We start from the raw sequence: 12,370 nt of genomic DNA, 5'->3' as shown, positions 1-12,370 counted from the left end.
TGGGTCAAAATTACCTTATATACTGAGTTTCATCAAATTCCGAAACAAATAATTTTTTACTATTTTTTCGAATTTTTCTAAGGGGTCATAAGGTCATTTGGGTCTTTGCTGCGTTGGACCTATCTTGTAAACCGTTAGAGATAGAACAAAAATTTAAATGTAAAAAATGTTCCTTATAAAATATTAAACAACATTTTTTCGTAAACATCACTGTTTACCCATGAGAGCACAAAATTGTATAGTATGTATGTTATGGTTATATCAGTTATAGTATCAGACAGAATAATCAACACTGTCCATACATGGTATTTCGACAATTAACTGAGTCAATTGTTTGTTTTCTCTTGTTGTGTATTTAAAATGAAGCAAAGATATGTGCTAAACTTTCAAAGATGAATTAGATCAACTTAAGGTTTTGATTAGTTAATAAAAGCTATTAAATATGATGATTTTTTAAAAATTTTTCAAACGTATTGTACTGTAAATATTTTTTGAGGAATTAAAATAAAAAATTAACCGATTTTATTGTCAGTAAAATTTGTCTTGTCTTTACAGGGTGTAACATATCCAGCATGTCATGGTATATGGCGATTTTGGGCACCACCATTAGAACGTTCACGTTTGGCAACACTTGCATTTTGTGGATCATATGCTGGAGTTGTACTTGGTATGCCTTTATCTGGTATACTATCTGGTTGGATTAGTTGGCGTGCCGCATTTTATTTTTATGGTGTTTTTGGTATAATTTGGTACATATTTTGGTTATGGTTAACATTCGAAACACCAGCGAAACATCCGAGTATATCTGCTAGAGAGTTAGTTTATATTGAACAATCTATAGGCTCTTCTGTGAATGTTGCAATGCCAACAATTTCAACATGTCCTTGGAAATGTTTTTTCACATCAATGCCAGTGTATGCAATTATTGTGGCGAACTTTTGTCGTTCATGGAATTTTTATTTATTAGTATTATTTCAAGCTGCATATTTACAACATAGTTTTAAGTTAGAAATTGAAGAAGTAAGTGAAATTTTTTTATTTTGCTTGAAGTGTTATGTAGGTGAAATGTTATGTAGATGATAATAAATCAAATTAAATTAATCAAAATACTATTTTGAAGACCAAAATGTTAATATCTACAAAAATTATTCTTATTATTTTCGTCGTACGATGCGCGGCTCTTAAAATATAAAACGTGTTTTCCAAGATTGCGGCTAAAGCTCGCACTTTCCCGTCTTGCCAAATTAAGTTTATGTTGGGTGATACCCCTGGACCCATTCCAACATGAAAAAATTTCTGTCCTAAATTGCATTATGAACCTAATATTTTGGCTCTGGCTTTTGGGGTATTGAAATCGGGTATTGAGATCGTTGACTCAAGTAATATTTATTAATTGTTAAGAGAACATCTACAGTCAAGTACCAAATATAATTTTTAAAGCAAATTTTTTTCCTTACAGACCGGTATAATTGGTGCGTTACCTCATTTACTAATGACGATTATTGTACCTTCTGGTGGTTTATTAGCCGATTATTTACGAAAAAATGGTATACTTTCAACAACAAATGTACGAAAAATTTTCAACTGCGGTGGTTTTGGTATGGAAGCTATATTTTTCATTGTCGTTGCGTACTCAAAAACAGCGTTTGCTGCAACAACTGCATTAACATTTGGTGTGGCATTTAGTGGTTTTGCAATATCTGGATTTAATGTAAATCATTTAGATATTGCACCGCGTTATGCCAGTATCCTGATGGGTATGTCCAATGGGATTGGAACTGTTGCGGGATTAATATGTCCAATTGTTATTGACCATATAACCAAAGAAAATGTAAGTAAATTCAAAAAACAATTTTTTTAACCTTTCTTTCTGTTGCCCTCAACAAGTGAAATTTACAAAATTTAAGAAACCCCCGACAAATGTGATTTTTTCCTTGTAAACCGATTTTTGGAAACTTTGCTATAAAATGTTCTCAATCGAGTCGGTTCGGCCGTTTAGGGGCTACGATACCACTGAGAAACACACAGAAGCACAGATAAACACTTTAAACTTATAACACTCCTTCTTTAATCAATATCAAAGTTATGGTCAAGGACATCAGATGAGATGAAAAGGACACTTAGAGAGCTATCAGATTTTGGGACAAATTTTTGGAAATATTTAACTTGAAATTGAAATATTTGAGTTGACTTTGTTCTTTTGAATTATTGTTTTAAATTATCTAATTATTTTACGATTTCACTTTTCAAAATGAATTGAACCAGGTCTATTTGACCATTCATTTCTATAGTAATTATTTATATGTCATGTCTTTTCGAAACTGAATCGATTTTGAAGATCATCGTCAATTTTTTAGTTTTTTTCGGGTACAGATACCTAACCCAAGCTGAAACATAGCTAAGAACACTCTCCGTTAAATTACCTTTCAAATGAAACCAAAAAATTTAAATCGGTTCATCCGTTCAGGTGCTACGATGTCACAGCAAGACAAACACACAGACACACACATACATAGCAGTCAAACTAATAACACCCCTTTTTTAATTCGGGGGTTAGAAAAAGGTCGATAAAGTAAAAAGTAAAACATTTGTACCAAAAAATGAAAAAAGCACCAGTGTATTTACTCTTTTCCAGGTAATTAGTGCTTATTTACACCCAAAGTTCAAAAGATCACTAATAGACATGTTACAATAAAATAATGTATTCATATTGATTTATGATAAAATGTAATTATATGACATTATATTTTAATGTCTAATGTAATATATAACAGTTTTTTAACGGGAAAATTACACGCACAATTATGGCGTAATAAATGTTTTGTATAAAACATACATTTAAACTTCGATATTTAAACTATAATTATGTTGGAAATATAAACTATAGGATCTATTTTTATCACCATCAACATTAAAAGAAAATTTGAACAATATGTGAAGCTAATCACAGTAAAAATTAACTTTATCTAGTTATTTGCGACAACTGTTCCGAGATCACAGTTTTAAATTTAAATTTTATTCAAATACTTTTATTTTTAACTAGGGTATCAATCTAGTTACCCGCTTCACTGGGCTTAAAAGTAAAAACCACCGCTTTATAGCCTCCACCTCTCTTGATGTGCACAGTTTTCCATTTTGTTAAATGTAAAATAGTCATAATTCATTGAGTATATAAGAATAGTTGGCCATGATTTGTTTGACATTTAGTATTTTAAATTTTTACATAATTCTTTTATTTATGGTTCAAAATGATGATCATAGATCTGATCAATCTATAATCATCATTTTGAACCATAAAATAAATTTCTGTAAAAATTTAAAATATGGTAAATTTCAAATCAAATTTTATTTTTTTAAATATATTTTTATTAATTATAGTACATGCGTTATTTTGATATATCGTGAAAGCGTAACAAATAAACAAACATGCTTACTTTCACATTTATAATATAAAGTTACAATATTTTGACCACACGAATGAAGCTGCATCGGAAAAGTTCTGTTTTATTGTATGATTAAATATATAATATTACATACATATAACCAATGCAATATGATTTGAGTTTAGTTATAATCAAGTTTTCTGCACGAGCGCTTTTTAACACATAAACAATGAATATTCCCGTCAGACAATATAATAACCGTACGTTTGAAACAAGACAAGCGGAAAGTTTTGAATTTTCTTTTGAATCGAAACATATAGAATACAAAAAAAAAATCACCCTTCATAAATGTAATTTATACTTTTTTTTAGTAGCTATATTTCATATTATGTATTGAATACCAATGTTTCCCGGGAAAAATATGGGCATTTGAAACACTCATATGACTGTTTTCAAAACAAACTGGCAAGTTTTTGTTCAAAATGAAATAAATTTTATAGCCCTAAGCAATGTAATGTTTTGTACGGCGTATAGTAAAATTGGTTGCAAGACAATATTATGTTCTTAAAATGGAAGCAAGCAAATATTTACCTGCTATACTTTACCTTTTATTAATTTTCATATGATTTACTGCAGGTTTGGGTGCAGCAAATTTTTCTGAAAATCTGAATGATTGGGAATAATCAAAATATACAGAAGGATCGAAATTTTATGCCTAAGTATTTTTTCCCTAAAATGTACAGTTTTCAAGAAAAATTAAAAAACCACTAAAAACTGTACATTGATATAAATTTATCAGAATATATGAAAGATAATAATAATAATAATGGGGTTTAACCTCCGTTTTTCTGACATATACGCCTATAACAGAGGCCACCCACATTGTTCACCCAGCCGCTGCCTGGATTCGAACCCGCAACCAAAGTCTAAGTAGACAAACGATCAAAGTCTAACGCCTTAGACCACTTAACCACTTAGGCTCTCATATATACAACAATTTTACGCTCGATAACTTTTGAACTATTTTTCTCTAATATGCATGGTTTTCAAGTAAATTGCAAAAAATTGTAGAAAAACGTGGAAAATTGATTCTTCCGAAATCATAATTTTTTGCGTATATAAAATTTTTACTATAAGTTAAAAAAGTAAATATTGGTATAGGTTGCCCAAAACTTCAGTAAATTTTACCTTACTCAATGGGACTCCATATTACGATCGTTAGATCAAGAAATTTTAGCCCTTTATTTGCTAACTTAACATGTTGATTGACTTTGATCCAGTGATTTTTTTTGAAACTATATTCCTTTATCGCGTATTCGGGGGACCAACAAAAACTTGTTTCTTTATTGAAATACTAATAGTTTTGCTCCCCATGGGAAGGAAGTCAGGTCAAAACCCTTTCACGTTATTAGATTTAAAAAAATTAAAAATGTAAAAAAATTTTAAATTTTTTTAAAAATTGTTCAATTATTAAAAAATACGTAAATTATAGCAAAAAGAAAATAGTTCCTACCGGATTCGAAACCTCTCGCTGCTTTTTTTTTTGTGTGGGTCATTCAAAATAATTTGTTTGACCATCTGAATGGACTGTGATTTTTGGAATATAAGTTTCGCAAAAGTTAGAACATTAATCTACAATTTTACAAAGAATAAACAATTTAATATCACTACTAATATCACTAATAATATCAATAATATCACTACTCGTAAGTTTTATCGTTGACATGTTTGCACACTTCATGGGTTTTGGAAAAAAATATGCCGACAAAAAAGACCCGGAAAAAAAAGACCGAAAAAACTTTCTGTAATAGTGTCCTATTTTTGAACGCAAGGGGTAATAACTTCAAAACACAACCAACTTTCTGTAGTTGATAAGCTCAACCTAACCAACTCGTAATTACAACCATAATCATATACAGGTCTATTTTTCCGATTATCCTATTTCATAAGCTGAATTAAACTAATTTAACAGGTGCTGCTGCCTTGTGAACGATCACTATGATGACTATGAAGTAGAAAATCATTATCAATAATCTTTATCAAAACAATTGTATAATAAAAAAAAAATTCTTTTACAGAGAATCGAAGATTGGAAAACAGTATTTCTAATGGCTGCCTGTGTTCATTTCTTTGGTGTAACATTCTATGCGATATTTGCATCCGGAGAGTTGCAAAGTTGGGCTGAACCAACCGAAGAAGAGAAACGACAATGGAATATGACAACACCTCAAACGGAAAGTCGAAAATCCATACCGGTAAGTTTTTCAAACGGATATTCTAGTTTGAATAAAATGTTAATAAATACATGAATTTGGTTTTCTAGACGGAAGCAGAACATCAATTTAGTACAAAAGCTGTAAATTATGGTGCCGTAGAACAACAAACAGGTCATCCGTTTGCGTATGCTAATCACGTAACCGAAGAAAATATTCAACCTGAACCGCATGACCCTTATTTACATGGAACTGTCGATGATCGAACTTATTAGTTTTCATTTCTTTTTATTTATAGACATATCAATTCACAAGATAGTAAAATGGACATGGCACAAATAAAACTCATATTATTGAAATACACATTCAAGTTCAACACGTCATTGTATAAATATATGATCCTATATTAAAAGTAGTTCACGATCTTATAATACAGTGCGTTCATTTTAAAAGTATCCACCCTTAATTACTCTTGACCAGATGTGATTATTGTTTTGGGTGAAAACATGTCGATTTAGATATTGAGGGGGAAGTTCAAAATTGGTACCCACAAAAATGTAGGTATCATCCCTTCAACCCTACCCACCCCTACTTTGAAATTTAAAATATCACTCCCTTGCCTTGTGATACCTCATTTGAAAAGGCATACACTTCTTTCTTCAACCATGGTAAAAAAATGAAATCGATCGATTGGTTTTTAAGATAAACTACACAGAAGAAAGAAGGTATGCATTCCATCTTCTGTGCAGTCTGTTTTAAGAACCAATCAATCAATTTTTTTATCATGGTTGAATAGAGAATTTTATGCTCTTTGAAATGAGGTATAACAAATAAGGGGGTGCCATTTGAAATTTCAAATTTGGGGTAGTTAAGGGCGAAGGCATGAAACCTAAAATTCTCTAAGTATTATTACTTCCGCTTCGATATAAAATCGACGTGTGACTCAAAACAATCATCACATCCGATCAAGAGTTTTTAATGGTGGATACTTTTGAAATGAACACACTGTATAATACAAATCTTGTTTAATGAATTTGTTTAGCTAGTTTAAATCAAAGGAAATACCTTCATTTTTAGAAATTATTTTATTTTTCTTAACATCATGGTCCTTTAATAAAATTAATAAATAAAAAATTATTTAGAACAACTCAAATGGTCTGAAGCTCACACAATTGTCAATAATGAATTAATGATGTTATTAAATCACCAGTAAATTGATTTTAAAATAATTTAGAAATGGTTTCAGATCTTTTTACTTTATCAATCACTTTTCCCAGAATACTCAGTGGCATAGATGTTGCTTTAAAGGAAGTACTTAATAAAGAAAGTAACTATACTTAAAGTATATAACTTCCGTACAAAATCATAGTTTTCTAATGAAATTCTTTAACTTGAATCCTTAAACTTGGTTTAAACTTTCATCGGATCTCGACTTCCATCGGATATTAGGTACTTCCATCGGGTCTCGATATATTAGTCACCGTCATTGAAATCAAGGCGCCAACTCCCAAATACAATTCCCTATTTCCTTCCTTCCTTTCTGGAATCGTTTGAGAAAAAACTAACTATTTTTGAAATATACCACCACTTCTCCAAAAGTGTTACAGAAAATAAATGAAACAAATAATTTAATTAATTAAACGACCAAGTCTTAATTTAAAAGCAACTTTATTTGAGAATCATAAACTGAACTAAGATTACTAGGACTACCTTCGACAGATTTCGACACGATACAAAAATTAATAATCTAGTCATCATATATGAATTTATTTCTACTTAAGAATTCAAATGCATTGGATCAAATATTTAAAGCTAATAAGCGCACATTTACTCAGTCAATTTAAATAAACAAAAACGAATACACAAAAAAACACAATGCAAAATGTATGTCGGTGCTTCATTAATACATAATACAAAAAATTACGGCGTGTTGAACCTGAATATTAAACTAAACAATAATTAATTACTATATGAGTAACCCAAATATTTTAACAATAATAAAACTAATAATATTTAGGGGAAAAGTTAATTTAAATAAATTAATGTATATTTGACTGTTGTTTATAATAAATAAAATTATATATAAATATTAAAATATAAATAAAAACGCATTTGTTAAATATTGGCACAAAAATAAATAAAATTTAATAAGATTTTGTCAATTTTACAAGGAAAACAAAAAAAAAACATAATAATTTAAAAATATATATTGTAAATAACTCATAAGAAAAAAATATTTAAGAAAGAAAGAATTTAGCAAAAGGCGTTAAAAAAAGTATTATTATAAATGTTTGTTAAATACCAAAAAAATTATATTTATCTAATTAGCATTACTGACGTTGAATGAATTATAAAAATTTATTTATTGAATAAAAATATTTTGAGGCAAATAAAACCCAATATCTTGTATTTATTTGCTTAATAATTTTTTGTTAACAAAAAAATTTTATGTTATAAAAAATTATATAAATAACGTTATAAAAATAGGCTTTTTAAAAATATTTTTTAAAAATAAATCTAGTCAAATTTAATTGTAGCTTGTTGTGTGATGAAAAATGCTTCAAATATTCCACAAAAATAATATTTCAAGCATTTTTTTGAGTTTATTTGGAAAATATATGTGTTCTCCAATTATTGTGAAAAAATGTATGTTATAAAAAAAAAAAAAAAAAAAAAAAAATACAAAAGTTGTAATAAAGTAACAAAATAAAAGTCATTTAACCTGTGATTTTTGTTTGTAGTAAGTTAATATTAAAAATCAAAACAATTTATTTTATATTTTATACAGTTACGAGAATTGCACTCAATGGCTAAGATTTGAAACTATAAAAAGGTTCTTGAAAAAAAATGTCCAAATTTCCATAGAAGATTTTATAAAAAAAACCAGCGTATCTCAATCAAAAATTTTTTTTTGTCTAAAAATAAAAGAAATGTTATTGCAAATTAACAACAAATTATTTTTATTCATTTCACGCATTGTTCTATCAAGAAATTATCTATATAACTAAATTATTTTTAAAAATTATTTAAAATATTTGTTACATTTTTAGACAAATTCATTTTATAACAATAATAAGACACCTAAAAATAATTAAAATCGGGAAAGTGAATCAAATTTTTTTCTTTTCAATAAAATTAGAAATTGATTATTTGAGTATTAAGAAATACTTTATCTTTTATTTTCTACAACATAACGCCGCGGCCGTGATAAAAAAAAAACAGTTGTAACCAAAAAATAATAATTATATAAAACTGAAAATTATATAAAATTTCTCATCATAAATCGATTAAACAGGTGCCAGTTATTTCGATAAATTATTCCATTAATCCTACCTTTTCTTAGATAACACTCGTTTTCTACATTAACAACTACATCCGAAAGTTTATGCCTCTTTTCTTGAATCTTAAAATATTTTAAAATTGGAGCCAACAATCGAACTTAACAAATGTGAAAAACACTAGCCATCTATTTTTATAGAAATGAAACACTTTAGTTTAAATAGTTTTTGAAATTGGTTTGAGTAGAGTTGCACGTTACCGACTTATAAAATATAAAATATCACAACTTTTTAGATTACAAAATAGATTTTAGTGAATGAAAAATGTTTTTATATAACAAAACTTAATTTTTAAAACAAAAACAGCGAAACAAAAAGTACTCATAAATACTTCAACTCTATATTAGCTTTTTTCTAATTATAATTTGTAAAATAAAAAACTAGTTATAGTAATAATGGGTCTTTCCTTATAGAACGGCTTAAAAAATTTTGATTTTTGAAATTTTTAGTTTATTTTAAATAACTTTTTATCATGTATAAATAATTTTGAGGTGATTCTCACTCTCAAGGCTGTGTTGACAATAAATATGGCTTAATGCCGAAAAAAATGACGTTGATAATAATTTAATGATAATAATATTAATAAAAAAAATAATTATAGGAAAAATTTAATATTAATATGCGTGACTAAGTAAATGTGTTATATATAGAAATTTAGATGCCAGTACACACCAAAAAAGTTTTTAGTTAAGTCGTACCAAAAAAGATGCATTCAAGAATAATAATTTCCCTAATATTGAAAAAAATAAACAATAATGTATATGTATATAATATAGCTTTATTTATCATAGACTCAAACCATATTGTTATTAATCAATAATGTAACTCATTTTACATCATTGTCTGTCAGATGGTAGTCATTTTCAAAAAATACTTTTATTAATATTTACGATTTATGTAAATAATTTTAATTTAAAATGAATATTTCAATTTTTATATTTTCGGAAAAATGATTTTTTGAAATGTGTTATCTCATGTAGGATATTAACGTTAATTATTAAAAAATTTACAAAGATATCTTTTAAAATTAAAATATAAATCGGTGCCCAACATCTTCTGGTGACATTGAGCCACCTTGTGGAAGCTACAAAATTGTGTTTTTTTTTTACTCGTGCAAAATTTTTGTACCCCCTAATAGACACCATCAAATATGCATCATCCGGCTTACCTCCCAAGTAGGCACACGGTCTTCGGCTTCACCAGACAATTTTGTACATCAAAACAAAATATAATTTTAAATATTGTTTTTTGTTAAAGGGAAAGCCAATGTTCAAAATGACAACAGATTCATTAAAATTTATGCAATTTTATGGAGGATATTTAATACCGTCAAAAAATATCTTTGACAAATAATATATGGAGATTATCAAACCTTTGATTTCACCGGAAAGGAATGTTATAAATAATAAAAATCTAACAATCGTAAAATACTCACCTTTTATTTACATTTCATATAACTTGCCACTATTTAAGGGTTTAGAACAATTTAAAATATATTTTGACACATGATATTCTTTTGTTTTATCTGCAAAATTTATATATGAATAAATACTTTTTGTCTTAAATAATTTAATTTAATTTGTTAGAAACCACTCATTAATTTGTTTAAAGAGATTGTTTGTTTTAAACTAATTTGATAATATTTTTTGAAATACATGTTTAATTGTTTTAACAAAGTTTAACAAATATGTTATTTTTTCTCAATAAATGACAGATATACTTTATTTCGTTCAAGTGAACATATATCGAACGTATCCTGCATGAGATGCTATTTAAAATTAACAATTTTAATTAATTATTCTACAATAAGCTAGAAGCAGAAGAAGTTTAAAAAAAAACAGGAATTTTACAAATATTTCTTTACGTAAAGTAAATTTCTATAAATATTTCTTTAAGTAAAACTAGAGTTATATTATATCTATATCGCTGTAATTAAAATATTCTTACAAAACATTATTTCAAATAAGAATTTATTGTAGTAACTAAAGAATAAATTGTAAAAATTGTTGTAAATAATGGAAGTTTAACTAGTTAATTAATTTAAAATATAAGTAAATAATATATTTTTCTGTTAGATAATTAAAATTTCAATTAAATCAGATCTACAAGATTTCCTTATTAATCAGTGTATTTAGGGAAAAAAACCCAAAAGGTTAACGATCACCAAATTCAGAAAACTAAACTATCTTAATAGATGAAAAATTTTTATAAATTTTTGAACTGTGTTCTGGATTTTACCTATCACTGTATAATTTTAGAAAACAAATTCTAAATAAAATCCGTAGGTAAATATTTTCTTGAAAAAAAGCCACTCAAATTGATCAATATGTGAATTATATTTTTGAATTCCAATTGTACAATAATTTTCCATTAAAATTAGTAAAGGTGTGTTACCCTTATTTAACTGCCTCTGAAACTAGAAAATAAAGTAGTCTTTTAGAAAAATTAACCCCTACTATGGACTGGTCTAGAATATGATATTGAAAAATATGCTTTTATTTATTAATAGAATGAGATAATTTTTAAGAGTATTATATTATGGAAATTTAATCGAGACTGTTTTTTCAATTTTGATTTAAAACTCACGACAAATTCTTTATCTAATTAATAGCAGCTTTTTCCGCCGAAACATCGAAAATTTAACTAACTTATCAGTATGTTTTAATGTACTTACTTTAATTTCAATAACAAAATTAATCTAAGAATTTATTTTATTAATATTTTTCAATTTTCTTGTGATCCAGAAGCTAGCCTGATAAAAAATGAACGTTTCAACTTTATTCCCGTCTGTCTATAAGATGAGCCGAATGTATAAATTTTATTTAATAGAAATTTTGTTTTTATGAAATATGTTTTAATTTTTTAATTCTCTTAAATTAAGGTTAGTTCGAAGAGTTACAAAAATAATAATCGAGAGACTTTGACGTTTAAATTTGTATACAAAAAGTAAACAAACATAAATAAACAATAAATAAGTTAATCTTGACAAAAAAATTTCAAAAATAAAATAAAGTTGAAAAAGGTAGGTACACATTGTGCCTAGAGCATGTATGGCCCAGTTGGTTTACACCCGACTTTGAATCCTGCTATGTACGAATTTTTTTCAATTCTCTTTAAATAAGATTAAACCTCTCCTTATTTTGCTGCCACATGCTGCCCTTCAGAGTCTCCTATTTTAAACGTTATCTCACTCTAATAATAACTAAAGCTGTCCTTTTCGAATATTAGCTCCTAAACCATAAAATTATAAATAAGTAAAACTATAAAATAACTTCCAAATTTCATTTCTGCCTATTTAATTATTATATGAACAATTTAGTTAATTGTAGAAATCCTCATTAAATAAAAAAAAAAACTGTGTAAATAATCCACTTATGTTTAATTAATTAAATTTTATACAAACCCATGGTAGATGAAAAAAAAAACTATTTTTTAA

The 12,370-nt window shown here is 27.1% G+C and overlaps 1 protein-coding gene across 1 annotated transcript in view; it reads left to right on the top strand.

Moving 5' to 3' along the window:
• Positions 1-7,571, top strand: part of LOC123296856 (vesicular glutamate transporter 1-like) — a 108,652-nt gene extending 101,081 nt beyond the window's left edge. The window contains exons 5-8 of the mRNA XM_044878533.1: positions 556-1,020; positions 1,460-1,831; positions 5,462-5,638; positions 5,707-7,571. Of these exons, the coding sequence (XP_044734468.1) occupies positions 556-1,020; positions 1,460-1,831; positions 5,462-5,638; positions 5,707-5,871 (1,179 nt within the window). The 3' untranslated portion in view covers positions 5,872-7,571. The remainder of the gene's footprint in view (positions 1-555; positions 1,021-1,459; positions 1,832-5,461; positions 5,639-5,706) is intronic.
• The last annotated feature ends 4,799 nt before the right edge of the window (positions 7,572-12,370 follow it).

The sequence above is a fragment of the Chrysoperla carnea genome, chromosome 3 (assembly GCF_905475395.1).
Source record: "Chrysoperla carnea chromosome 3, inChrCarn1.1, whole genome shotgun sequence".
In the NCBI taxonomy this organism is placed as follows: domain Eukaryota; kingdom Metazoa; phylum Arthropoda; class Insecta; order Neuroptera; family Chrysopidae; genus Chrysoperla; species Chrysoperla carnea.
Note: the sequence above shows the minus strand (reverse complement) of the source record. Positions and strands in the feature narration are given on the sequence as shown.